The sequence below is a fragment of the Eumetopias jubatus genome, unplaced genomic scaffold (assembly GCF_037043125.1).
Source record: "Eumetopias jubatus isolate StellerSeaLion01/CBP00866 unplaced genomic scaffold, mEumJub1_p1.0 scaffold_13, whole genome shotgun sequence".
NCBI lineage: Eukaryota > Metazoa > Chordata > Mammalia > Carnivora > Otariidae > Eumetopias > Eumetopias jubatus.
In genome coordinates, this window is record NW_028274819.1 from 56,083,784 (window position 1) to 56,111,712 (window position 27,929).

At 54.4% G+C, this 27,929-nt stretch overlaps 1 protein-coding gene across 1 annotated transcript in view; it reads right to left on the minus strand.

Annotated features, from left to right (window-relative positions):
* Positions 1–2,277: 2,277 nt before the first annotated feature.
* The window catches only part of CHRDL2 (chordin like 2), a 31,215-nt gene continuing 5,563 nt past the window's right edge, over positions 2,278–27,929 (minus strand). The window contains exons 2-11 of the mRNA XM_028115970.2: positions 22,169–22,281; positions 18,189–18,282; positions 16,084–16,226; positions 13,762–13,855; positions 12,749–12,804; positions 10,961–11,129; positions 9,893–10,087; positions 7,391–7,564; positions 3,043–3,135; positions 2,278–2,357 (exon numbers count right to left, since the gene is read on the minus strand). Coding sequence (XP_027971771.1) covers positions 2,278–2,357; positions 3,043–3,135; positions 7,391–7,564; positions 9,893–10,087; positions 10,961–11,129; positions 12,749–12,804; positions 13,762–13,855; positions 16,084–16,226; positions 18,189–18,282; positions 22,169–22,281 — 1,211 coding nt within the window. The remainder of the gene's footprint in view (positions 2,358–3,042; positions 3,136–7,390; positions 7,565–9,892; positions 10,088–10,960; positions 11,130–12,748; positions 12,805–13,761; positions 13,856–16,083; positions 16,227–18,188; positions 18,283–22,168; positions 22,282–27,929) is intronic.

The window sequence follows — 27,929 nt, forward strand, 5'->3', positions numbered from 1 at the left end:
GTGGCTGAAGAAGAATGGATTTTAACTTGTCCTTAAACCTCCCCTCTTCCATCCTCACTCCTGTTCTTCTACTTTCCCTGTCCTGTGAGGTCTCCTCATCGCCAAGACTTGCTTACATCTCTCCTGTCTGAAAAACCCTCTTCTTCCGTGCATGTCCACTGCCAGCCACTGCCTGCCCTTCCCCTCTCCTTTACCACCAAAGTTCTTCAAAGACTTGTCTGTTTCCTCACCTCCCTGACACCACCTCAGCCCCCCAAAACCTCTTGCCTCCTCCCCGCTCTCCTGACAGTGCCCATTGTCGCAGGCACCAGAAGCCCCCTGGTCCCTGGGGAGGACCCTTCCCGGGCCCCGTGTTACTGGACTCTCAGCCACCACACCCTCCTGGCTTCTCTTTGCCTCCACCGGGGTTCCTTTGCTGAGGCTCTGGGGTTCACTCTACAGACTCTTCCAGGCCAGTGCCACCCAACTCCTGGCTTCAGTTACCACCTGTAGGCCAACAGCCCCCCCCAGACTCCCTGTCTCTGGCCCGACCTTGTCCCCAGACCCATAGAGCCAGGGGTATCTCCTGAGACTCAGCGTGTGCTCAGTTGAAACTTCTGGGTTCTCTCCGCAGTTAGCACACGAGACACTACGCACTACCCTCCTCGCTTTCCCTCAGCCCTGTGTCCAGTCCGTCATCAGTGCTGCCTTCCCTTCTGGGCCCATCGCCTCACCCCTGCCCCGGCCATTGTCACGCGCCGCCATGCCGTTCTTCACCCAGCAGGCAGAGCCGGCTTGCTAACCCACAGATCTGACCAAAGCACTGAAACCCTTCCAGGGCTCCCGGCTGCCCTCAGGATGAGGCCAGAGCTTCTCAGCTGGGCGTTCAGCCTCACCTCCCTTCGCTCTTTGCCTCAAATTACACTGTCCAGCAAGAGTGAGCTGTGGATGACCCCCCCCTAGAACATGCTCTTTTCCATCTCCCATGTACCATCTCTTCTTGTGCCACCTCTGTCCCCCCTTCACCCCGTCCCTCCGCCTTCTCCTCTAATCCTCCAGAGCCAGCTGAAGTGTCCCCCGTCTGGGCAGGCCTGTGCTCCCCACGGCCCTGCTGTTGCAGGGGAGAAGGGGCAGATTCCAGCCATGTTCCTCAAACCCCAGCCTCTCAAACCAGGCCCCTGGGAGCTGGCGGAGGGAGTTCGTGGCGCTCGTCCCTGCCCGGGGAGGGCGGCACTGATAGGCAGCTTCGCAGACTTCCCAGACCTCAGACACCCGAGTACAGAGACCAAGGCTCAGGGGACAATAGGCAGAGCCCTCTAAGTGGCTGCAGGTGGCAGAACTCCAGCCCTTAGGCCATCTCACGCCGCCCCTCCACAGCTTCCAATCCAGCTTGGGGTGGAGGGCAGTGCTGTGCTGGAGGGGGAGCACGGGCCTGGGAGGCGATGGGCCTGAGTTCTAGTCCCGACCTCCCTCGCTGTCACTGTGAGGCTTTGGGGAAGACACTGGCCCACCCTGGTCCTCAGTTTCCTCTTCTTTAAAGGCGGGATAATTCCTACACTGTTCCTCTTAAGTGGAATCGTGAGCATTAAAACATCTTTGAAATTGCAAGTAATCGTACATGTAGGCAGGAGAAATTATTAATGTTGTCTTTAATTATAACTGTTAGGCTCTCTTCCCAGACTGTGGTGCTTATACCATTGGTGACGCAGACCGGGGGAGGAGTGCGAGCCTGGAGCAGGAGACCTGGCACCGGCTCGGCCTTTGCTACTGCCCTGCCCTGGGGCTCCGCGCAAATTACCGCTCCTCCTGAAATTCAGTTTCTTCATCACAGAGCGTGGCTGACAACTCTAAGGATCCCTGGAAGATTCGCTGGGGAAAGTGCCTCGAGGCTCCCTTTCCACCTCCACTGGCTAACTGGAGTCAGTCCCTTTCCTCGGCTCAGAGCCAGTGAGCTCCAGGAGGGGGGGCACCCATAACAGCAGGAGGAACCATAGCTGGGGGCCAGGGATGGAGGCAGTGCAGAGCCAGGAGAGGCCCCAGAGGCAGACAAGGGCCTGGGCAGGGAGGCTGGGGGAACGATGTGCCCCGAGGACAGAGGCCAGCCTCTACCCCTGCCGCATCTCAGTCTCTAACCCCGTAAAATGGACATAACCAGGCCTGCCTTGCAGTCCCTGTGGGAACACACGCAGACCGGACATGAACTCAGCAGGCAGGGTTGAGGGGTAATGCAACTTATCGTTTATTAATATATAACAACAAAAATGATAAAGCTTGTATCTGCAACTGTTTAGGTCTTTGTTATAAGGTTTTGGTTGCTTTGTCTGGACTGGCTGTGACCTTCAGCTCCGGGGTCTGGGCTAGGAAAACATTCCAGTGACCTGGATAGAGGAAAGCAGAAGAGGGGTGTGGGGGTGGGGGTCGGCTGTAGAGTGTGCGCGTGTGCATGCATGTGCCCAAGAGAGGCAGAGTGACTGGGGTGGGAAAAACTTAGGACAAGAAGGGCGGTGAGAGCCTGGGTTTGGAGTCCACAGGAGGAAGGAGATGGGTATTTCCATCACAAAACTCTATCCCCGATCAGTTCTTGGCATGTGACCCCCACCTTCAACCAACCAGCATTTGGGGGTGTCACCTCTTGGTGATACACCCATCTGTGACTTTCTCCCCGCCCCCCCCCCCCCCCCGCCGCCCCAGCCCCAAGCCCCACCTGGGTCCATCTTCCTCAGTATAGTGCTTAGGAATTTTTCAGTAGGAAATATTCCCATAGAGAGGGGATAGGCAGTGTCAGGGTTTGGGGGCTCAGGCTTCCCTCCTCCACAGCCCTGTCTCCTCCACTCCCAGGACCAAATCCAGATGGTTCTGCTTCACCTTCCCACTCCCAGGCGCCCTGCGTTGAGAAATCTCTGGCCCAGACGCCCACTGGATTCCTGTGCCGGGAACTGCCCGTCTGTGGCTGACAACCACCCCGCCCCCCTCCCAGCACCAGCGGCCAGGAGCTCCCCAAGAGGCCGCTGGCCTCTGGCCCGGCTCTCTTCCCAGGCCCCCCTGTTCGGCCTAACGTCCCACCTTCATGGGTGCCGGTGAGGAGCCGGAAGTTCTGTGCCTCTTTCTGGAAGTCTTGCTTCCTGACTTTCTTGATCTGAATCAAGTGGAAGATTCCTGAGGGCAGAGGCAAGGGCATGAGCAGGAAAAGGTGGGGCCATGCAGTCAGTGGAATGGGTAACTTAGACACAGACGGGACCCAGTCACCCCTCCCCTCCCCTGTTCCGACCAGACACCAAACCCTGTGGACTAGATTTCCTCAGTATTTTGAACCTACCTTCCCATCTCCATAGCCACTCTCCCCATACAGGCCCCATCACATCTTGCCTGGGTCACTACACTAGACTTCTGACCCCTCATACTCCCCCTGCAGTCTGTGATCCTAACTGCAGTCATTCGAAACCATACCTCAGCGGTCCTTCCCTTTCCCTGACCTCTCATCACCTCTCTGCTCACCCTTCAGCTGTCACCTTCAGCATCCTGCTCTCACACTACTCACCTGTCCACAGTGCGGGGTGCGGGAGAGGGGGGAGCCCATATGGACTGGTCATGCTTTTTTCTGGGCATAGAATGTGTGATAAAAATCAATAGGTGTGCTTATCGGACTCCCAAGAACATCAAGTGTCAGAGTGGTAGGCCCCCTGTCAGCGCGAGGCTCTGTTCACCCAGCCCCTGGGCGGCCTTCCTGTGCTCCAGCCCTAACTGACTACTTCAAAGTCCCCCGAGGGGCCCAAGCCTTTACATAGGGTACCCCTCTGCTGCAACTCCTTCTCCTACTGACTTCTGTTTCTCCTCTTGTCTCCAGAGACTCCTACTCATCCTCCAGGCTTTGGCTGGGAAGTCTTCCTTGATCTCCCCTCCTTGGGGCACCCAGAAGCTCTTAGCTGCTGTTGACGATTATCCCTATTTCCATTGTGCTAACATTGTGTCTGTTCTTGCCTCCCCTGGTTACTTCTGCAGGGCTTTGCCTCTCTGGTTCCCCTGCGCCTGGCCCACATTAGTCATTTAGTATAAGTGAACGAATGAACAAACGAGTGAATGATCCCTCGATGAATGGATGGGTAAGGAAACATATGTGTACCCAATCTAGCCCGGGCCCTAAAGGGAATGAGGCATTAGCTGGATCTCCTGATGTTTGCATCCCATGGGGAGCTGGCCACGGGTACCACACATGGCGCTGAAACCCCGAGCACACGGGCTGTGAAGTTGCACCAGTTGTGACCGCCAGGGTCTGTGGCCAGAAAGAACAGGTGTGACAGCAAGGCCTCTGCTAGCCGGGACAGCTCTCAAGAAAACTAAGAATTGGCCTTGCTTATGGAAATCTGAGTAGGATGCCACTGAGAAGAATGGTCAGCACTGAGATCCAGGAGGCTGGGAAAGTCCAGCATCGTTCTCAGGACCCCCAGTCCAGATGCCAAGGACCAGGATATGGGAGAGACTCGCTCCAAAGGCCCAGGCTACATCACAAGGCTGAGATGGCGATAAGTCCTTCTGCCCAGGCCTGCCACTGCACACACCCCAGAACGCAAATGGAGAGGAGGTGACAGGGATGAGGGAGGGTCTTCACACTGTAGCCTGTAAAGCATGATCGTAAGAACTGAGCTCTAGGACCTGGAATCGAGCCAGCCTGAGGAGCATGGCCATGCCTTTGGAGGGTGTGCCAGGTCTGAGGGCAGCTGGGCTCTGTGAACCCCCAGGGCAGAGACGGTACCAGCAGGTGAGGTTCAGCTCAATGCGAAAACAAACCCTTTCTAGGTGGAGCCATCCACAGTGGAGGTGGGGTTGGGGGCATGCGGAGTCAGGGGCTGGAGACCATCCAGGAGACCATCCGGGAGGCCATAAGGGGTTTCCTTCCTAGACAGGGGCTGGAATCAGGACCCCTGAGGTCCCTTCTACTCTGAAACTCCAGAATCGAAAGGGCTCTTAACAATAAGCCAGCTTCTGGGGCCTGAGTCCGGGTGTCAGTGTCTCCAGGCCAGTTCTCCCCTTCCTCTCCCTGCCCCCGAGGCCTGCTGATTCTGCTCCTCTGGGTGAAGAAAGAGGGTTTCCCACTGACAGTCAGACCTCGGGAGTGTTTGCTTTGACCCCCACAGTGTGGGGCAGGGAGGTGACTGATGAGGCACTTAGGCAGCCCAGCGGGGCAAGAGATGGGGAGGGGGTTTTTGCCAGTGACAGGAAGGTAGAGCCTGGCACCGTGAACTTGAGGAGTCCCCACCACCTGCTCCTTTCCTGCTGGGCCTGGTGGCATTGAGATTGGCCTTGAGCTACAACGCTCCAGTCTGCGCCATCCTGGGCACACCTTGGCCTTCCTCAGGCGCCTCTCTGAAAGCATTAGGTCGCCTCCGTGGAAGCAGCTCTGGGGAGACTCAGACCTGGGTTTGAATCTTTGCTTAAGTGCTTAAACTGTGTGACTTTGAGCAAGTCGTTTTACCTCTCAGACTCAGTTTTATCTGCAAGATGGCGCATTAATGCATATCCCTCAGGTTTCTTCTACGGATGAAATGAAACACTTTAGCAGGGGCCTACTACACACCAATGACGGGGCGGAACACAGGGCATGGAAGCAGAAGCTCCGGGGCCGGTCTGAGGCTGTCGCTGCCACCCTTCCTTGCCTGCAAAGCACTCCTCTTGCCTTCCTCACGCCTGTCCAGCCACAGTCCCCTCCTCCACGAAGCCTTCCAGCCTGACCAGCTCAGCTCCCGGGGAGCTCCTACTGCATCCAAGTCACTAAGTCCTGGGCTCCCACGGACAGAGACTGGGACCTATTACTCTCTGTGGTCCCAGTACCTGGTGGGGTTGCAGGGGAGGTCTGGAGGAAACCAGCACCTGTCCAGGCACAAAACAATGATGAGGGCTGCTGAATCTAACTCCTCGGCTGTGGCAGAGCCCCTGCCCAGTTGCTGCTTGCACACCCCTGTGAACTGAGCTTGCTCCCCGCTTCTTTGACAGAAAGGGTCTAGGTATGAGAAAGTGCTTCCTCTCGTTGGTGGAAACATGCTTCTCTGTAATTCTAACTGAGGAGGTGGGATGAAGATACTAATGTTAGCACCTACTATAGGTCAGGGCTGTACCCATGGTATTTCATTTAATCCTCCCAAAACCCTCCTTCCCAATTAACAGAAGAAAAAATTGAGGCCCAGAGAGGTCAAGTGACTGCCCAAAGCCACACAGCTAAGAAAGAGCAGAGCCGGGATTCAAACTCAGGTCTGTCTGATTCTCAAAGCCCCTGCTTGTCATTCTGACCCTTGTAGTCACTCAGAACACAACCGCTCCCCCTGCCTGGGGCAGTCCTTCAGAGCCAGGAAGCCAATGGTCCTGTCCCCCTCAGTCTTCTCTTCTCCAGGCTGAACAGCTCCGCTTTCTTCGTCCATTCCTCCTAGGACAGGAGGCAGAGTAGAGCAGGGAAAGAGCCGCATCTGACGTCACAAGACATGGGCTCTAGCTCCCGTCCTCCACTTACTGGCTGTGTGGCCTTGGGCCAGGTACTTCACCTCTCTGAGCCTCAGTTTCCTCATCTGTAAAATGGGGATAATAATACCTAACTCTCAGGATCGTTGAGAATCAAATGAGATAATGAGTGTGAAGCACTTTGTAAACTCTAAAGTGCTCCACACGCTGGTTATCATTATCATGACCATTCCCTCTTCCACCCCTGCCCACTCCAGCCAGACCCATCGGGAGAGAACAGTGACCTTACAGCTAATTCACACTTAAAGGGTTTAGTTTGTTTTACTCTGCCCAGGGGATCTATGTTAGGCAAGAAGAGCCAAAAAGCCCAACTCTCAACAATTCCCTTCTCAATGACAACTCCTCTTGACCTTCAGCTGGTGATCTGAGCCTCCTGTTGCATCTGGTGAGTTTCGCAAAGAATGAGAACTATGTTCTGACGTCCACTTATTGGAGGGGTAGAGTCCACCATACAGAAAAGGCTGAATGAGACTAGCCTCCACGCCCTCCTGCTTTGAGGATGCCGTGAAGGCCCTTCTGCCTGAGAAGCTCTCCCCTCATAGCGTGCTGACGTTCTACCAGTAGACATGCCTTTTGCCTCAAAATGCCTTTTGCTTCAAAATACGCTTTTGCATAGGCATTACCCTTCCTGGCTCCTCGCAAGTGCAACAACCCCTTCCTCCCAGGAGAGGGAGCACTTCGAGGCCCTGGCGTCACCCCGTGGATGAGCTTATCAGAACTGTCAGAGAATCACAGACAGAATCTCTGTCTCCCTCTATCTTGGAATTGGAGACTTAAATCTAGAAGGGTAGCCAGAGGCAGGTCTTCCCAGGCTAGAGGCCTCTGATCCACAAAATGCCCCTAAGGCCCCTGGTGAGGGGGACAGGCCAGAGGTAAGCCCGGCTGGGAGTGGGCCAATGCTCACCTTTTACCAGCTTCCAGAGGTAGATCTCCACCTGCTCAGAGGCCTCATGCTCCAGGGCAAAGCGATGTAGGTTGTCTGGGCTTGGAGCTACTGAAGTGTGGACGAGGACCCGGCCTGGCACCTTCGGACACCTGGTGGCCCTGATGTCACTGGGGCCAGGGTCTGCCTTGTCCTCTGGGGAAGACAAGGAGCTCGTGAACACTCTGACCCCCACCCCCACCCCTGCCTGGTAGGCCCAGGGAGCCAGGTCGCTAGTCTGACATCCCCCTCAGGTCTTTAAGGTCCTTGGGAAAGTTCTGGTGCCCTGGTACCAGAGAGAGGGGCCGCCTCTCCCATTCACCTCCCATTGATCAGCATATCAGAAAACTTCTCATCCTTCTGCACCCCACTCCTCTTCCACCTCCTCCAGGCAGCCCACTTGGAACAGCGTAGCTTACCCTGCTTCTTCCCACTCACAGCCTTTAAAACCCTTCTTGCTTATGCCTCCCACTCGTGCCCTTGGTCTCACTACCTTGCATTGCCTTGTAATTGTCTCCCTCGGATATGTTTTTCTCTACAAGCGACCTATGGGTGAACGACAGGCTGTCTTTTGAGTCACCCACACCACCAAGCACAGGCTCTCACGAACACACACAGAATGAAAGGTTTGGGAGGAGAGAGGTGATCATGGCGACAATGAAGATCACGGTTGTGATGGTGGGAGAGGTGGTGGAGGGCATGATGATCCCACTGTAGTAGTGTGCCGGGTTGTGTGGGCGGATGATGGTGATAGTGGTGATGGGTTTTGGTCCCAAATTGGATCCAGTCCTAAAGCCTCAACATGCTGGACTTCCAAGGACAGACATTCTCCAGAATTTTCCATGTACTAACAATTCCCTATTTTTCAGGGACTCGAGGACTAAGTCCCTACACATACACGCTTCCTTCGAAACTCTTGCGGCGCCTGGGTGGCTCAGTTGGTTGGGCGACTGCCTTCGGCTCGGGTCATGATCCTGGAGTCCCAGGATCGAGTCCCGCATCAGGCTCCCTGCTCGGCAGGGAGTCTGCTTCTCCCTCTGACCCTGTTCCCTCTCATGCTCTCTGTCTCTCATTCTCTCTCTCTCAAATAAATAAATAAAATCTTAAAAAAAAAAAAAAGAAACTCTTACTAGTTATGAAGCCTTTCGAGATGTCCCGCTAAGAGTGGTAAGGCTACAGTCTCAATATTTTTAAGGGAAAATGGACGGAAGTCTGTGTTTGCGAAGGAACCTAGTAGTGAGCTACAGCCAGGCTCCCAGAGACTTCAAGTTGAACCCCTACCCCTCATGTGCTTCCGGTACCACCCCGTCATGCTCTCTCTCTAACCCTGTCCCAGTAGCATATTACTCCGACCCTATCCCTTAGGTTTGGATTTTGATTTACAATTTATGAAACATTTTCCCTCAACTCTGTCTGAGGCTCGAGAAAGGAAAATTACTTGTCTAAGCTCACAAGAGTAAGTTAGGAAGTCAGTCGGTAAGCGAGCTAAAGTGGATGCACCCTTCCTGACGTTAAAGCCTCGGGTAGGTGGAGACTTAGGATGATTGCAGCCACTCTGTCATTTCATTTGTAAGCTATCTGAGAGGTGAGGAGTACGTGAACTATGTGAAATCACAGTACAATACCTGGCACTAGAAGGTTCTCGATGCATGTTTCCTTCCCCTTTTTCTTCCTTATTCCTCTCCCTTTGGTTTTGCCGACCCAGCCGGCTAACCAGCTGTGGCGAAGGGACGACCGCAGCCCGCGCCTTCTACCCCACCCCCTCAGCCTTGAGGGAAGGGGCCTGCTCCTCACGACAGCTCCTGCTGACAGCCACAGGCTGTTCTTCCCACGAGATACTCTGATGTTTGCTTCTGCACGCTCACTAATCCTAGGCTCACACAACAGTGCTGGAAGAACTCAGCTGGCTATTCTGGAAGCCTCCGTTCTAACTCCCGTTCCCCTGCCACTTTGCTGTGGGACTTGGTAAGATCCCTTCTCTTTTCCTGCAGGTACGTGAGGGTTGAAGGACGACAGCAGTGGTCAAGAGCACTATCTGTGGAGCAAGACAGTCTGGGGTGAAATGGAGAAAAATAGTCCTGCCCTGTCCGTTTGTTGTGAGGAGTCCATGAATTCACGCATGCAAAATAACCTACATGGCACATGGTAAGTGCTCAATAAATATTGGCTCCTCCCCGCCCTGCAAAGTCCTAATATCCTACGATCTTAGGATTTCATAGAATCCAGAACATTCTCTGATTGATTCTGTGTATATGTGCGAGAGTCTCTGAATCGGTCACTAGAGCCTTAGATGTTCTCTAAGGCAAATATTTTGTGAGCTGGGCATTTTCCACTCCAGTGCATTGAAAACTCCTGCAGCCTGTGGCTCAGAGTCCACGCCCCATCGGTGTCGTCGGAGATGTTCCAAGTACCTGTGCCCCGGGGACAGGGACCCCAGGCCTACTGCGGCCAGTGCCCTCCCTGCCCCCAGCATCCTCTTTGTACCTGGGCAAATCTTGCAGCACTTCCCGGCCACTTTCTCAGGGCGATGGCACGGGTACTCAGTGGGGCAGGTCACCCGCTGGCAGTCCTGGCGGCCGTCCTGACAGGTGCACAAGATGCAGGGCAGGGGTCCAAAGGAGCGGAAAGCTGGGTGCCACACCTCCCCATGGGAGTATGTCTTCCCACTGTGCACGCAGGCTGGGCCAAGGAGGGCGGGAAGAGAGGAGGGTCAGTGCCGCAGACCTGGGCCGGATCCAGGAATGGGTGGGGCTGGGAACTCGGGGAGCCCCTGCTCCAGCGGTCTGGCCCAGCCACACGGCCTGCAAAGTGGAGGCCGGGTGTAAAACTGGTCCCCTGTCCCTGACTTCTCCCCTGTTTCAGCAGTCAGGGCTGACCCGTGCCCAGTACGTTCTTGCTGAAGATGGAGAGTCCTCCCCCTGCCCTTCACGGGCACCTCTGGTAGGGGGAGCACTGAGACCCAGTTCTGTCACTACCTGGCGGTGTGAGCTCGGGCAGGTCCCTTCACCTTTCTTAGCCTCAGTGTCCCATCTGTCCCAAAGGGGCCGAGGCAGGTACCGAGGCAGCTGCGCCTGCCGCACCATGGGAGTCCTGCCCCGAGCCTGCTCTCCTCCCCTTCCCCTGCTCCTTCCCTGCTGCATCCTGACCACCTGCCCGCAGCCTGGCTCCACTCCCTCCTCCTTTGTCCTCAACTTTCTCTCACCGCTTCCTCTATTGTAGTGTTTGTTCACAGGTCTGGAGCCCCTAGAGGACAGGGGCCATTTTTCATCTCTCTGTTCTGTGCCCCTCGGTTCCCAGCAAAGACATGGCAGAGGCTCAGAAAATATTGTCATGCCGCCCCGTGGTCTTGGTTCTAGGGCTGGTTCTGTCTCACTCGGTACTCTGGACCTCGGTGCCCTTTCAGGACACCTTCAGTTTTGATGTTTTATAAATCTACAAGCTCCTGGCCAAGTTGAGATCAGGGCACTGAGCAGGGGGTGCAGGGATGGGAGGCGGGGGCAGTCGGGGCCCCCTTTTCCCACCTCAGGGATCAGAGGAGTTTCCCATCCCCACCTTTCTTATGTTTCTCCTTCAGGACAATCTTGACTGTCGTGCTGCCTGCCCCCTTCGGTCGGAAGTGGCGAGGGATGAAGCCCAGAGGAGAGCTGAGGCCAGTGGGGGCTGGGGTGCCCAGGCCTCTCTTTCTCCCACTGTCCCCTGAACACGGATCCTGGGAATGTCTCTGCAAATGGCAGGAAGGATGGGGATCACTGATGGGCCAGTACCAGCAGGGGAGCAGCAAGACAGGGGCTGCAGTGAGGCCTGCAGCTAGACACCACCAGGACTTCCCAGTAAAGAGAGTCACATGCCAGGGATGGAAAGATCTGGATGCAGCCTAAGACGTTCTCAGACAGTGGATCTTTGAAAACTCTCAGAACGGTGGTTTGGGAATCCTGCCTCCACCAAGCCCTTCTGAGGCCTGTCAGAGCCAGGGCCTTGGGACTGGAGTGAACAAAGGTACTGAGGTCTTGATCTGGGAGACACAGCGATCAGGGACCTAGGAAACTTCCTATTTAAGAAATGGAAGGTGAGGCTGTGGTGAGGATGAGAGTCGGGAGATTTAGGTGATGGGAGAAGGGGATGGGCCTCCGAAGGTCTCACTAGGCCCCAGAATCTTCACAGGGCAGAAGACTAAGAGCAGGTCCCACCTGGAGACCCTGGGTCTCCAGAGCCCCCTTTCTTGAGCCCCTGGAATCCAAGATCCTGAGACCCTGCCCCTCCAGACCAGGCCTTGGGCATCATAGCTTATAGTTAGAGGACTGGGCAGCTCCAGGCCATGGCAGAGGAACAAGTGGGCTTATTACCCCCAACTCGCTGATACCGAGTCACTCATATTCCTTCTCCTACAGCCCCTTCCTGCCCAGATAGTCTCTGAGTCAGAGACTGGCCAGACTGACCCCACAGGAGCTCCCAGGAAACTATCTCAGGCCCCGGCAGAGGCCCAGGTACATAGGAGGCTCCCAGGAAATGCTTGTCAAGTGGAAGAGTGGCAAGACGGAATCGAGGAGCCCAACCCTTTAATGGGACTTGCTTACGTCATCCAGTAAGTAGCTGCTCAGGGCCTGGAACTGAGCCTGGGTGGGCTTCGCTTAGCACACTGCCTCCTAGGGAGAGGATGGAATGGCAGAGGAAAAGGGGGAGCTCGCTAGTTCAGACGCCTGGGGAGTCCCTGAGCACAGGAGGCCAGCCTCCAGTCCCCCGGGGCCCAGGTGACCCAGGCTGAAAGAGGAGGTGGAGTTGTTCCCACTGTAGACATAGCACAGAGTGGGGATGGGGACTTGAGTCAGTGTGTAAGCCCATCCTCCTACCTCTTTCCTCTCTGACCAGAGAAAGCTGGGCAGTTTAGCTCATCCTAAGTCCAGACTAAGATGGAGAGGGGCCAAGACAGAGGGGAGGACAGAGAGGTAACCCCCAAACAAAGAACCAGTACCTCAGGGGCTGGGTGGGGAAGCCTGGGCCAAGACAGAGGCCATTCCCTCAGGGGAATATGCTGCCCAGAGGCAGCCTGAACTAAGGACAGACACAGGCTTTGGAGAGAACAGTGTCACAAGTGTTTCTCAGGAGGGAAGTGGGGAAGTTTGGGGCCTGCTCTTGTACGGCATGGTACTTTTCCCCAGGCCCCTGTTGACCCAGCAGCCGTGAGGCTAGGGAGAGGGGCTGGAACAGGGTGGAGCTCGTGTTGCTGACCTGGAGGACAAATGAGAAGTGAGGACAGTAACTGGTACTGACTGCCCCAGAGTCCTGGGTTACCAGCTGCCCTCGCCACCTCTCTCCACCCTGTCAGGAAAGCTGTGCACTCACCAGCCCAGGCTGTGACTGCGTGGTGTCCTCTTCAGCTGATCTCTCACTTGACCCATCTGGAAACCCAAAGGGAAGTTGGGTCAGCCTCCATCTCCTCAGCCTTGCTGACTGGAGCCCTGCAGGCCTTCAGCCTCCCAGGCCTAGTGTCACTTCTGCAGTCCCTGCACACCAGCAGGTCCCTCTGCCCCAGTGGGGCCTTATTCCCGCTTCCCATTATAACCTGTCCTTACCCTTGGGTTGACAAATTCCCTACAACTGGGTTGCTGCCTCAGTTTTCCCACACTGCCCTCATGGTCACCGTTAGGAATGAACTTCTTGGCTGGGCCGGAGCATCTTATTCAGTGCCCGTGATGGACGCCCAAGGGCCCAGCATCCCATCCCTGCAGCCTTGCTTAGTTGCAACCCCCTGGGGAGCCACCCTGTCCAGCCACACTTGAGGTCACCAGACCTTCGTCTATACTATCCACTCACAGGCACCTCGGTCCTTCCAGTTGGAAGACCCTAGGACTCTGTCTTCCATCCTGTGGGGTGCCCGCACACAAGGCCCCGAGGGGGATTCTCTCTCTCCAGCCCTCACCTCACATACAGTCTGGCTCCCTCCGAGCATTCTTGGTTCAAAGACCGAGAACACTGGCATCAGACAGTCTGAGGCCAGCCTCTCAGTGCACACAAAACACAGCTGAGGCCCAAAGAGGGGAAGGAATCTGCAGGAATTAGCTGGAGGAACCAAGACTAAACTGGAGTCACCTGTCCCCTGGTCCAGTGCCCTTCCACAATGCCAACGTCTAGAGAAGGGTTCTACTATGAAGCACTCCCTTCCCCAGTCCTGCCTCCTCCAGGAAGCTTTCCTGAACTTACCCCAGCCCACAGGGTACAGTCTGACCATCTGTGCACTTGATTCTGCTCAAGCCATTTGCCCTTCAACTGGCTGAGGTTCCCCCACCTCTAATAGTCCCTGGCTAGGTCCCTGGGGTGGGGTGAGTGGGCGCTGCCAGATCTAGGGACAGACTCACCTTTGCAGGCCTGGCAGCAGGATGCAGGCAGCGGGAGAGGTGCGGGGCAGCCTGGTTCTGGGCAGGTCATGAGACCACAGTAGATCTGGCCTTCCTGACAGAGCAAGCGGGAGATGAGCTCCGATGAGGAGCAGCCTTGGGATTAGGAGAGCCCCCTGCCCTGGGGGCAAATGGCCTTGAGGTGGGAGAAGAAGGGAGCAGCAGAGACACCCTGGGCAAGGCCCAGCCAGCTCAGAGGAGGACCCCCCCCCCCCCCCGTGCCCTTCCCACTCCCTCCCCAGGCCCTGAGGCAACATTCATCCTTCAGCTTCTAAAGCGTTTTCAGACACCGTCCCTCCCTAGGCTCTCACGGCAAACCGGTGAGGCGGGGCTCTTCCATCCTACAGATGAGGAGGACCTGAAGGGAGGCCTGAACTGCCTGAAATCAGAAACGCAGCCCTGCAGAGTGGACTAGAGCCCAGCCTGCAGGCTTTTCCCACTGAAGTCAACGCTCTCCTCCCCTGACCTGGGACAAGGGGGCCCAGAGAGAGGACGGAGGTCAGTGGGACACATGTTGGGCTCATCGGGCTCTTACTGAAAACCCTAGGTCCCCAGCCTCAGGACCCGGCCTGGACAGGCACCACTGCAGAGGGAAGGGCCTTCTGGGAATCAGAAGCCAGATGACCTCTGGTGAGTCACTTCTCTTCTCTGCGCCTCACTTTCCTCCTCTGTGAAAGGGGAGCACCGCCATCTGGGTTGTGAAGAGCGGATGAGGGAGTGGTTGCGAAAACCCTTTTTAAACCGGAATGCACGACATACGTGGCAGGCAGTGGTATCACCTGCAGTCCTTTCCCTATGCCTTTTCCCCATGAGGCTCAGAAGTGGGCCAGGAGTCAAGCCAGTCCCATTTAAACAAGGAGGAGGAGAAAGAAGGGGAGACCCCAGTATCCAAGGAGAAGGGACAAGGAATCGCAAGAATGTTCTCACCACCCTACCGCCACACCGTCATTTCTGTCTCCTCCCACGGACTCCTCCTCATCCGGGCCCTTGTCCCTTCACAGGAAGTAGCGCAACACAGGGAAGAAACATGAATTTTGGAGTCATGTGGTCCTGCCTCTGAATTCTGGCTTGGCCATTTAACTAGCTGTGTGACGTTAGGCAAGTCGCTTAACTGACCTGAGCCTCAGTTTCCTTATCTGAGAAATAAGAACAGTGATTTCCTGCTCTTAGGGCCTTTGAGGTGCTGTATATAAACACGAGACATCTCCGTGAACCGGCAGGTACAATATATTAGACTGCCAGAAGAGGCTCAAGCCCTGTAAAAAATAAGTGCTCTCTATGTTGCTTTCTAAGTGGTCACCCTTTATTATTTGTAAGTTGTTCGCTCTGCAGCACAGATACTTGAAGATTCAGAATCTCAGACGGACAGGATCCTCTCGCTGAAAAGAGGGGGACACAGGCCCCAGAGAAGTGACTTGATCAAGGTCACACAGGGAAGCGTGGCTCAAACATGGGTGTCTGGCATCTAATCTAGGCCTCTTACCCCGATGTCACTGCTAACTCAGATTATTATCTTAAACGGGACATTGGAGATCACCTGGTCAGACTCCCTTCCACAATAAGAGGAACGGAGGCCCGGAGAAGTTTGATGAGCAGGTGTGGAGATTAGGAGAGCAGGAGTTTCTCCTGCCAATGCACAGATGAGCTAAGCCCCAGGGTAAGAATGACAGGCTGAAAGCCACCTGTCAGCCTAAAGCCGGGCCTCACTGGAGCCCACTGAGGAGGAGGGTGAAGACTTTCTAGATCAGGCCCTGCTTGGCTTCACTCTCTGTCCCCTGGTAACACTGCAGGGTCAGTTCTGCCTGTGCCTAGGCCCAACTCGGACCACAGCAGGAGGAGTTTAAGCGACTTCAGATTAAATCCATATGCAACGAGCAGTCTGACCCTGTCTCTGTACCCCAGGACTGATCATTCACTCGTTCACTTATTCATTCAGCAATCATTGTATACATCTGTGTGCCAGGCCCTGGGCCGGTAGCAGCAAAAGATACAAAAATGAATTGGGCATGTTCCCTCCATTTGAGGAGTGCAGAGTCTACTGGAGAACACAGAAATGGGCAAATGTGAGTACACAAGGTAAGCATGTTGTAACAGGTGGCTCGGGGGACGAGGAAGGCCAGAGACAGGCAGGACATGCCAAACCCCAGATGTTCCCTTCCCCAGGAGCCCATTCACTCTCACTTTGCTTTGACCAGGAAGAACACTGTCCCCCCATACCACACCGCTGTGCTTTGCAGGCCTGTCTGTGCTGGCCTGGGCTAAAGAGAAGGGGGAAGGTCTTACGGTGCAGCTGCAGAGGACACACTGGTTAGGCAGGCGGGACGGGAGCAGCTCGTGCGCACTGAAGATCTCTCCGTGTTGGTACATGGTCCCATTGTGCTGGCAGTACTTTGGGGGGGCCCGGAGCCCAGAGGGGGTGTGAGGTTCTGCACGGGGCGGGGGCGGGAAGAGGAAGAAGAAAATGAAGTTTCACATTGCTCCAAAAGCTTTGTCAAAATTCACTGGGCCACTTTTCTGAAGATTCTGCATCTTATCCTGTCTTGGCATTTAAACCAAGTTCTGGCCTCGGCCTTCCCAGCCAGTCTCCATATTAGCTAATCGAGAGGTCTCGCTGATACCTACATCTGACCATGTCACTCCCTCTCATGGGTCCCCACCAGGGCCTTTCAGCCCCTCAGTGTCTGAGCTGGCCCTGACAAGAGCAAGAAGGCGAGGCCAGAAGCCTCAGCTCCACTGAGCCCCATTTGGTGGGGACCTGCATTAGTTCATTCCCCATTCAGTGAGCATATCCATGAATCCTCGCTAGTGCCAGGCACTGTTCTAGGTGGTGGGGAGACAGCAGTGAACAAAACAAGGTCCCATGCAGAGTTAGATCCTAGTGATGTCAGCTGGAGTGATCTAGACTGTCCCTGTGCTTGGTGTAAGCGCCATCATTCACTGGCCACCGCAGCCCTACTCCTCAGCCCCTGCCAATTAGCCAGTCCCCATCCTGCCAGGTAGTGGGGTATAAGTCTCCAGTCCTGAGAGAACTCACTTGTCCTCTCAAGACACCTTTACTAAGCACCGTCTCTGTAGCAGGCGACAAGCTAGGCATTGGGAATGGAGTGCCCAGTAAGACCCAGCCCCTCCCACCAAGAAACTCGCAATGTAATTAGGTAGGACACTCTATAAGCAGTAACACTGGTATGGTAAGGGCTAGGGCAGATGGGGGCACAGATAAGGAGCCCTTAACTCAGCCGGGGGTGGGAGCTGGGGGTTGGTCAGGGAAGGCTTCCCGAAGGAGCTGATGGCTGAGCTGAGTCCTGAAGAACATTTGAGCCAGGCGGGCAAAGGGGCAGGGCAGCGGCAGGGAGAAGGAGAGAGGAACATGTAAAGCGGAAGGGGCCAACGCACAAAGCAAGGGGAGGTAAGGCATCCTGGAGTGAGCCTCTGCCAAGGAGGAGGCGTGATGCCCCCCTCACCGGGCGGGATGAAGCTTAGAACCTCTGCTCCCCCAAAGGGACCCAGAGCCAAGAATACCTATGACCCAGGTCAGAGCCATGGTGAGATCCCTACTGGGGTCCCCCATGGAAAATGAGCCCCTTTACACACATACTCCACACAGGTCCCCAGCTCACCAGGAGAGCCATGGTTGCAGAGCCTGGAGACCACAGTCTGGAGCCCCGTTTTATCACCTTCCTGATGCTTCTAAGCATTGATTCTCTGCTCAGCATCTCCCTGCCTCTTAAGTTGGTCTCCCCACTGGCTGCCCCTCGTTGGCCATTTGGTTACATATACACTTGGTTATGCCAATTCCTTCTCAGACCGCCTCTCCTCTCCTCTCTTTTACGTTTACTTCCTAGAATCCCAGTCTCAGAGGCTCTTAGAATCTTAAAATCATGAAATCGTAGGCATTTAGCGTCAAGACACAGAGAATGCCTGAACCTCAGCACTGCGAGGAATCTCCGAGTCCATGTGCTTCAACTCCTTTGGTCATTCCCAGCCCCAGGGCGGTGGTCCTGGCCTCTCCCTACAAGGCCTCCCAGCCCCTGCTCACTCATCCACTGACACACGGCACGTCCACTCCCTCTAGCTCCGGCCAGCCAGAGCGGGATTGGGGCCGAAGTGTGCCATCCACGGGTCAACCACACCCCTGTTTCCTTCAGCCACTTTCCACATTTTCTCCCTCCTCCTGCCAAGCCCAACTCCTTAGGAATGAGAAGTTTGCTGCTACCCCAGCCCTCCTGGGGGATCCATGATGTTTCTTCCCCTGAGTACCTTTGCCTCCTCCAAACCTCTGATGGTTAGAGCCTGCCCCCCTCTCATTCCAGGGGCCCCCCTCAGCCAGAAGCCCACACTGGGATGGGGATGAGGGTTAGTGGGCAAGGGGGAGGAAGGAGGCTACTTACCCACACACCGGGGACAGCACTGTTGTGGCTCTGTCACAGGCTGGGGACAGTGGACGGGAGGGCAGTGGAGGCGGTAACAGCTCACATGGGCACTCTGCAGGGGACACGGAGGGGGGGTTCCTGATTCCAAAGAACCATTGCCTCCCACCTGAACCCGTCCTCTCCCCAAGCCCCGTCCCAGCTGTGGGACACTACACTCGTTTTAAGCCTGTGGCGGGAGAAAAGCAATCAGCTCAATTTGCCCAGTCCCTCCCCTTCCCCTGCTCGCACACCCCAGCACGGAGGAGGGTGCAGTGTGCACGGGTTTACACAGACCTGTGTCCCCTTCCTGGTGTTTGAGAAATACGAGTAAAAGCCTGGAGTTATTTTGATGTTCATCTTCACTGTTGTTGTCTTAACTCGGGGATTTCCTTCTTTTCCCTCTGGGCCTGAGCTTCATGGTTAAGAGAGGGCAGGTGACAGGGATGGGGACACAACTAGAAACCTGATGTGGAGAAGACTCAGGGCTTCGTGATCCACTCCCTGAATCTCTGGGAGGTTTGGGTAACCTTACATGAAGCTTTGGAGCTGGCACCCGCAAAGGAGGGGCCCAAAGTTCTTATGCTTTTCCATGTACAGCAAATGGAAGAGAATGGGCAGAGAAACAGAGAGAGAGAGAGAGAGAGAGAGAGAAGGGGATGAGCAGAAACAGAGGAGCTGACGAGAGAGAGGCCACCACCCCTTGGTCTGTCAGCCCGACCTAGGCAACCCACACCTTACTCTCCCCTCCGTGTTGTAATGAACCATTTACATCGGTCTTGTCTTTTCAGCCATGGATTCCCAAGGACAAGGGCCAGGCCTGGTCTGTTCATCTCTGAATCGTCAGCTCAGGGCCTTGCTCCAAGCCAGTGCCTGTTCCAGTCTGGATGAAGGAGTGAGTGAACAAATGAGAGCCAGGAGAGGAGTGCTAGAGGGCCTCTTGGTTAGATGAATGGAGCCAGCTTTTGTCCAACTGGGAAGTTGGCAGGTTTGCTTCCAGCCCCCCTGCCCACTGAGTTTCCCCACAGCACCTCTTGCCCTGTGGAAAACCCTGGACCAGCCCCCAGCCCCTCTGGGGTCACTGCTCCACAAGATGGCCAGCTCGCAAGGACTCATCAGCACTAAGGGGCATCTCAGAGTCCACAGAACTGGGGCCTTCTAGAGGCCTGGCACTCCTGCGTACTTAGAATGTCTAGAGGGTGAACTGAGCCCCTCAGATGAGTAACTAGGGTGGAGTTCAAGGAACTGTGTGACCTGAAGAGTTAGGATCTCTTTCTTGATTCTGGCCTTGGAGGAGCCAAGGGATGGAGACGATCAGCAACCTACAGCCAGAAATAAGGTGGAGACAGGCAAAGGGTTGAACGGGCAGGTGACCAGGTCTTGCAGCCAGATCGCCTCTCAGGGAAGTCGTAACTACCATGTGCTGAGTGGCTACTAGGTAGGGGCTTTATCTTATATATAAATATATGACCTCCCTTCATCTTCTCAGCAATCCTCGGGGTAGGTACAGCTCTCCACACTTCCACAATGAGGAAAGAGCCTCTGTCCTAGAGGTTAAGTTGCCTAAGATCACACAACTGATGAGCACTGTCTCCAGGATCTGGGTACTTTCCGTGATGCTGAGCCACCTCTGGTGGCTGGGGTGGGTAATCCTTCATTCACTCAGTATCTCTTGCATGACTGCTGGGTGCCAGGCCCTCTTCTAAGCTCTAGGGACATAGCAGTGAGACCAACACGGTTTCTGCCCTCACAGAACTTGCATCCTGGGAGCAGGAGACAGACGATAAACAATAAACAAGTAGGAACAAGATCATTTCAAATGTTAAATTTATGATAATAATAAAGCAGGGTGATGTGATTAAGTTAACACAGACTATTTTAATAACAGCTGTCAAAGAAACCTCATAAGGGGTCACAAGTATGTGATGAACTGCGAGTGGGAGGGACCCTCCGTGAGATGATCTCGTGGGGGGAGACATCCAGATGGAGGAACAACCAGGTAGGACTGAGGTTGAAGTGTTGGTGCAGGTAGGAGACGAGGTCTGAGAAAAAGGCAGAAGGTAGCTGCTGCAGAGCCCAACGCAGGAAATTTGGATTTTACTTTAGGTGCAACGAAAAACTATTAGAAGGTTTTAAGAGTAGAATAACGCAATCAGTTTTACGTGCAGAAAAGATCATTCTAGCTGCTGTGTGGTCGACGGACTTAGAGAGGGAACAGGGAGATCCGTTGGGGGGCTGATGTAGCAGCCCAGGGAGAGATGAAGGTGGCTTTCATTAGGGGAGAAGTGGAGGGATTCCGGGTCTATTTTGGAGATAGCCGCACAGTCGCTTGGGTTGGGGAAGTGGTGCATGTGTGAACTCTGGGGAGGGAGAAATGAATGAACTCCAGTGGATCACAAAACTTGGACTTTGTCAACTGGACCACATGACATGTCTGGAATTTTCTGTTATGGTTTTCTTTCTGCTGTCTGGCTATAGTTCATAAAGTTCTTTTCGTAAAGGCTGATTGGCCTCATGTGTGCTCGGGAGAACCAAAGGGCGGCAGTTGTGGGGGGCTGTGTCCACGCTGGAACCAGTGTTCTGCCTCGGGCCAACATGGGAGAAAGAGTGGAGAATCAGAGGGAAACTTCCCAGGAGGAATGAGACTCCAGTGATCAGAGTCAGGAGAGGGACTGGTCACCCACCTCCAACTTCCCAGTGTCTTCCAGAAGCTCTTCTCTGCTCCCACTTTGAGTATTGTCCTAACGAGGGAGACTCTTACAGGCCTCCTGCATTCCTCTCTTGGCTTTGTGCAGGGACAGACAGGCGCCAAGGGGCTGGCTCCAGGTAGGTACCCTGTCTATGCCCCCTCCTCTCCCCCCCCGCCCCAGCACCAGCACCCGGACAGAAAGAGCCAAGGATCTCACACCAACCAGGCTGGGCCCCAGGCAGCTGAAGTAGAGCTAAGGGTGTTGCAAGCCTCCCAAATCACTCCCCCTCCATCCTCACCCCTCCACCCTCATACCTGGCCTGAGAGTTCTGGACCACATGGGGGTCTCATTTATTCCACCTAGTTGGTAGTACAAGGCTCTGTGGAGGCTGCTGGGGTGGGATCAGGGGGAGACAAAGGTGAACAAGAAGGTCTGGTCTGGGGCGCCTGTGTGGCTCAGTCGTTAAGCGTCTGCCTTCGGCTCAGGTCATGATCCCAGGGTCCTGGGATCGAGCCCCTTGTCGGGCTCCCTGCTCAGCAGGAAGCCTGCTTCTCCCTCTCCCACTCCCCCTGCTTGTGTTCCCTCTCTCACTGTCTCTCTCTCTCTGTCAAATAAATAAAATCTTAAAAAAAAAAAAGAAGAAGAAGAAGATCTGGTCTCTGCCCCTCTGGGAGGTCAGCCTCTGGCAGGACACCAAACTGGGCCTGAGTGAGCGCCCAGGAAGATCTGCTCTCAGGGGCTCCATCTGGGAGGGGCAGTAATGGATAGGCACAGAAAACTGTCATCCTTGGCCAACAGTGATCAGGAGGAAGGGACAGAGAAACTTATGTGGCATCCCAGAAGAAGACACCCCTTGCAGGTGAGGCATCAAATAAGGCTATTGGGGGCAGGGGGTGGCATTTGGGTGAAGCCTTAAAGAACCGATATTTGAGCCAGTGGCGTTGGGAGAATACAGCCTAAGGCCAGGCGGCAAGAGAGGTGGCTGGAGGAAAGGGCACAAGGAAAGGAACGAATGGGAGGTCAGGACAGAGAGGCTCTTGTCCTGGGATGTAGGCGAGGCCAGCAGCAGCAAAGGTGGAAGGAAGGCCGGCTGAAAGGTGGAGGGCCCAGCTCCCCAGCCCGGTCCAGCCACTGCCCCGCGGTGTGCCTTATCTCTGGCAGGTGCACAGGAGCTCCCACGCATCGAGTACTCACTGGTGAAGCGGCGTGGCCCCACCCTCCCTCTGGGGTGCCCTACCTGTCACAGGTGGCCAAGGGGCCAGAGGAACTTACTTCCGAGCAGGTACAGCGCAGGCAGTACATCAGGCCCTGTGGTTCCAGGTAGGGATGCCAGCTTTCACCGGGGGCATATCTCTTCCCATGGAAAAGGCAGAACAGGTCTGGACCTGGCAGACCAACCAGCGCTTTGTCAGTCCCGGGAGGCTCCAGCCCAAAGACCCTGCTTCGTGCCTCCTTCTCTTGGCTCTAGGAAGGATGTCATCTGGACCAGATAGGCGAAAGAGAACCCACCAGATGTGCTCTCCCAGGCAGGGGCCCGGAATACCTGAGTCCGTCAGCTTGACTACACACTTGCTGTGTGACGTTGAGCATGTCACTGCCCCTTTCTGAACCTTAACACTTCTCTGATAGGACAGTTAGGAAGATCAAACAGTGAAAGTGCTTACAGATTTAAATTGTGGTATAAATGTTATTAGATGAACAATCGAGGCCCCGGAGGATAAATTACACCTTTAAGGTCACATAGGAAGTCCGTCACCCAGCAGGGATGGTAGCCCACGTCTCCTGACTCTCAGTTCAGTGCTCCTTCTACCCTCATAATCACACCAGCTTCCTCTCTTTTGAACCCATGTTGCTTATTTATTTCCTACATCTCTGCAAACATACACACACACACACATCCTTCCCACTGCTGACCCTCTCTCTCTCTCTCTCTCTCTCTCTCCACACACACACACACACACACCTTCTCTCTGGGTCCTGTGACCCACCTTTTCAATAAAGCCACTCACAGCTCCGCCCCTGCTTTCACAGCCTACTGGGTCCTTATCTCAGGGAGCTGTGATGAAAGGGTTTAAATTGGGAAAACAAGGGCTGCCTAGGGAAAGGTTCTTAGAAAGCTGACTTTTAAATATCCTTAAATATAGTCATTGCTACTACTACGACTGCACGTCAATTGGCTATTTTTGTGACCTGCCTATCAGTTGTCAATATGCAAGGGAATGCTTCAAGAAGGATTGAGTAAAGTTTGTTTCATTAGGTTAGATACCTCTCCTGCAAGCCTGCTTTCCTGAAACCACCTCTCTCTCATTTCTCACACCCCATCAGCTGCCCAGCCTGCCCTCCCCTTCTCCTCTTGCTGGACCACCACCTAGCCCTGGCTCAGGGCTCCAGGTCGGGCTTCCAGCCCCGCGCCCCATCCTCTCGCCTCTGACCCTATCCCTGCTACCCTTGCTCCTCACAGGTAGCGGGTGATTTTTACAAGCCAGAAGGGATGCTGTCATTCCTACAGGAAAACTCTACATTACCTAAAGAATAAGCTGAGCTCTTCTAGGGTGGAAATGAGGTGCCCAGCACAAGCTAAGTGTCCACAAAGGTTTATGGAATTAAATGAGATTGAGCTATGGAAAAAGGACCCAACATTTACTATCTTCTCTTTACATAAATTACTTAATTACCCCATTGACATTATTGTTTTGAGCAGTAAATTGGATAATGCTTGTCAAATGCTTACTTACTTAGCCCAGTTTCTGACACTTGTTGAATGCTATTATTATGATAATTGTGGTAACAATGACCCTGCAAGATGGGTCATCTTGAATAGGTGATCCAGTCCCTCTAAGCTGGGTTATTGGGATCGTTACCATCATTAAGAGAAAAGCAGATGGAAACACCGAGGATCCAGCGCCTGAGTGACTTGCCTAGGCCATCCAGCTAGTGACTGGAAACCAGGACTCCACTCCCGGGCATAGCTCCTTGCAGTTCACCTCCCTTCTCCATGGCTTTGTGCCCAATCCCAGGGCCTAGGGGCTCCACTCTCTGCCTCCGCGGCCACCATAGCCTATTCCCTGTTTTCTTTCCTCGTCCCCTACTGGTCTAGAATCTAGAGGTCGCCTTTCACACTTCCCCCTGCCTGCTTTCTAGATCTTTCTCTTTGACATTTGAACTCATAGAATCACAGAGAATTGAAAGCAGCACACTAGCAGGACAGCAGGGCAGGAATTCCCTCTCATTGTTGGGGGGTGGGCTGGGGTACCGTCCGGCACACGCCTCCAAAGGAGAGGAGCTCCAGGGCCAGTCCTAACCTTTAGAAAGTTTCCCCTGTAAGAAGCTGGAACTGGCCTGCCCCTGGCTCTTTGCACTGCTCCTGCTCAGCCTCTCGGGCCTCCCAGAACAAAGATTTGAGGCCACAGTCATGATGCCTCCAGAGTCTGTGCTTCCCGTGGCTGCTGGGGACCCTAGGAGCACACGGCTGAGCTCCCTCCCCTCCCCCTCTCCAGCTCCCCAAAGTAGGGGGGGCGGAATCAGACAGCAGATCCCTTTCCCAGCAAGGCCCCCGGCTGGCCCGTATCAAATGAGCTGTGTTTATCTCTCAGCCTCTGCTGGCAGAGAGGGCGGGACACAGCCCCAGCTGGGGTGCTTGTTAGAGCCAGCCCAACTCTCCAAGGACTGAATAATGTCTTTCTTCCTCAGTCCCCTCCCCCCACCAGGGAGGGGCCGATTGCGACACTACCGGGCGGCCTTAGGTCTCAGCCTTGTTGCTGAAGAAACCCTCTCCCACCTTACTTGGGGCGGCCCCGCAGCCTCGCTCCTGTGCCAGTTGGCACCCCTCCCCCTCGCTGCCTGCTCAGAGCATGGAGACAGAGAAAATGTCTCAGCCCATGCCCAGGCCGCCCCACCAACAGACCTGGCAGCCACTGAGAACATGGGGGGGCCTGGCAGGCTGGTCCCGCAACCCCAGGAGGCCTCCTGCGGCCACAACCCCAGCCTACCAAGCCCTCCAAGGTGAGAGGCACAAGGAAGGGTGGCACTGCCTGGGGCTCCCCCTTACACCAGGGAGGTGAGTGCCCAAGGCCATGCCAACGCCAGGCAGAGGGAGGAAGGGCCAGGCTGCAGCCGCCTCGATCCCTGCAGTCCTGGCATCAGCCCCCATTCTTGCTAATGGCTGGTGGACAGAGCTCTAGCTCCTTATGCCACGAATTCACTGTGTGACAATGAGGAAGACTCTTCCTTCTCTGAGCCTCAGTTTCTCCTCTGCAAAATAAGGGGGAAGGTGAACTTTGATCTCTAAAGGTTTCTGCACAGATACTGCTTATGAATCCATGATTTCACAATTCTAAGACTCCAAGACTCTAGGTTTCTAAGATTCAAGATTTGAGAATTCTGTGCTTCCGAGAGCCTACATTGCATGAGAACATGAAATCTTCTAGAACTGTACAATTTTGTGGCTCTAAGATCTGATCATTTCAAGCTTCCATGATTTAGGATGTACTGATGGTCTCATACACCCAGGTTCTCAGGGGCTCCGACATGGGCTAGGATAAGGTTCAGGGAGCCAGTGGGGCTGACCCTGGGTGGCATGAAGAAGGAGGCAAAGTCTGTCTCTCACATCCCCTCCTTTCCCATCTATTCCTTTTGGTCTTCTGTGGCCTTCCCATACCTGCCCTAGCCTTGGCCCTGCCCCGTTTCCCTCTCCACCCACCACCATGCATCATTCCATCCTCCCTCTGCCCAACTCAGGGGGGCACTGGGCCTTCTCTCAGGGATCTTTAGGAGTTAATCGCGCCTAGCAGTGATACTTAATCCAGGAAAAAGACAGTAGTGGAGGAAGTTTTCATTTGAAAAGGATAATTGGCCCTCTTCCAGGCTTGAGAGAGAGAAAAATTAAAGTTGGACAGGTCTCATACCCCTCAAAACCCCTCACTCAGTGGTGGTGTGTACATAGTCCAAAGACCCTGGCTTTGGAATCAGATAGGTGGGGGCTCAAATTGGACTTGGCTTTTTTGGGGGGGAGGGGCAGAGGGAGAGGGAGACAGAGACTCTTAAGCAGGGCCCCTGCCCAGTGGGGAGCCCAACAAGGGGCTCTATCTCACAGCCCTGAGATCACAACCCTGAGATCATGACCCGAGTCGAAATCAAGAGTGAGACACTTAACCAACTGAGCCACCCAGGTGCCCCGGATTTGGCTTTTGTCGACAGCCTGAGTTTAGACAAGTTACTTAATCACTCTAGGCCTCAGTTTCCATAGCTGTTAAATGGGATTAGTAATAATCTCTACTTCTCAGGGTTATTGTAGAATTAAATCAGATAATATATGTGATATGCCTAGTGCCTGGCACATATCAGATGCTCAATTAAATAGTTGGCTATAAAACAAAAAGCAGATCTGGGTGCTGACCCCAAACTTCCCTAACAGTCTGTTTCTCATGGTATTCCTTTTCTCCCATAATTCTATGGGCAGCCCCCAGGCACCCATTAGGGCGTGAACATCATGGTACCTGCCACTGAGGTCAAACCTCCCTCATTTACAACCTTACCAACCCTGTTTCCTGTGGCTCCCCACACTCTCCTAGCCACACTCACAAGCCGGACTCCCCAACACCCCCTCTGCTTACACAGACCTCAAGGCTGGGATACAGAGATCAAACTGGTCAGGGTGGGCGAGAGGCTGGAGATCAGTCCAGAGAGCAAGGAAGAGGCTCATGAGGGGCCTTGAGAACCCAGAGGGCAAAAGAAAGCCGTGGAAGTTTTGAACTTTTAAACTGGGGCGTGCCTGTGGTCAGGTTTGCATTTTACCACCATCACTGATCGGAGGGGTTGGAGGGCAAAACTGGAGGCAGAGAGGCCAGGGGAGGCTGTTGTATTGGCTGGTTTTGAGAGCTTGCTAGCCCGGACCAAGATAGAAGCAGTGCCCATGGGCTCAAGTGCAGATTTGGGGAATCCTTGGGAAATACGGTGGGTGGGCTGTGGGCTGTAGGGCAGGCTGGATATGGGTGGGGAGGGAAAAGGAGCAGTCCAGGGCGGGATTGCAGCTTTAGGCCTAAACCACAGGTGGATGTGGGGCACCCTACCCGCCAAGCAGGGACTGTTATTATCATTAGTTATGATTTCTTAGTATCATTAGGAATAGTGATATTACTTCCTGCTATTCACTCAGCTATTGAGCTTTTGTGTATCAGGTCTTACACACATTGGTGGGCCTGGGCTGTGACTAGGCAAGACACAGTCCCCATCCTCGAGGAGCTCCCAGCCTAATGCAGAAGATGGATAGATAAAATACAGTTGACCTTGAACAACATGAGTCTGGACTGTGCAGGTCCACTTATTAGTGGATTTTTTTTACAGTACGGTACTCTACGTGTATTTTCTCTTCCTTATGATTTTCTTAATAATGTTTTCTTTTCTCTTGCTTCCTTGATTACAAGATTATACTGTATAATACATGTAACATACAAGAGCTGGATTCATCAGCTGTTTATGTTACCAGTAAGGCTTCAAGTCAACAGTGGGCTATCCGTTATTAAGTTTTGGGGGGAGTCAAAAGTGCTATGCAGATTTTTGACTGTGCGGGGGTTGGTGCCCCTAACCCCTGCCTTGTTCAAGGGTCAGCTGTGCATACAGTGTGACAAGTTCTATGGTAGTGGAAGCACAGAGGCTTTATTTAGGGAAGGCTTCCCCGAGAAGATGCAGGACCTGGCCATTGAAGGAGTTAAGGTGCAGACAGCGGGGAAGGGCTTGCCAGGCAGCAAGCGGGAGCTACCCGCAAAGGCACAGGGGTGGTGGTGACCGTGGTTCATGCGAGGCCACTCACTGCAGGTGGCTGGCACGGGCTGGGGGCTAGCTCCCCTGCTTGCCTGAAGCGTCCACTTGGATGGGCCGTAGTCAAAGCGCTTCCCTAGCTTGATACTGAAAGTGACTGGACTTAGTTGATCTAATTTGAACTGAGGGCACGTCACCCCAGCCTGTCGTGAGCCAGCTCTTGCCTGCTTTTCTGGCCGGGCTCGCAGTGGTGGCCCTGTGTGCAGCCTCCCCTCCT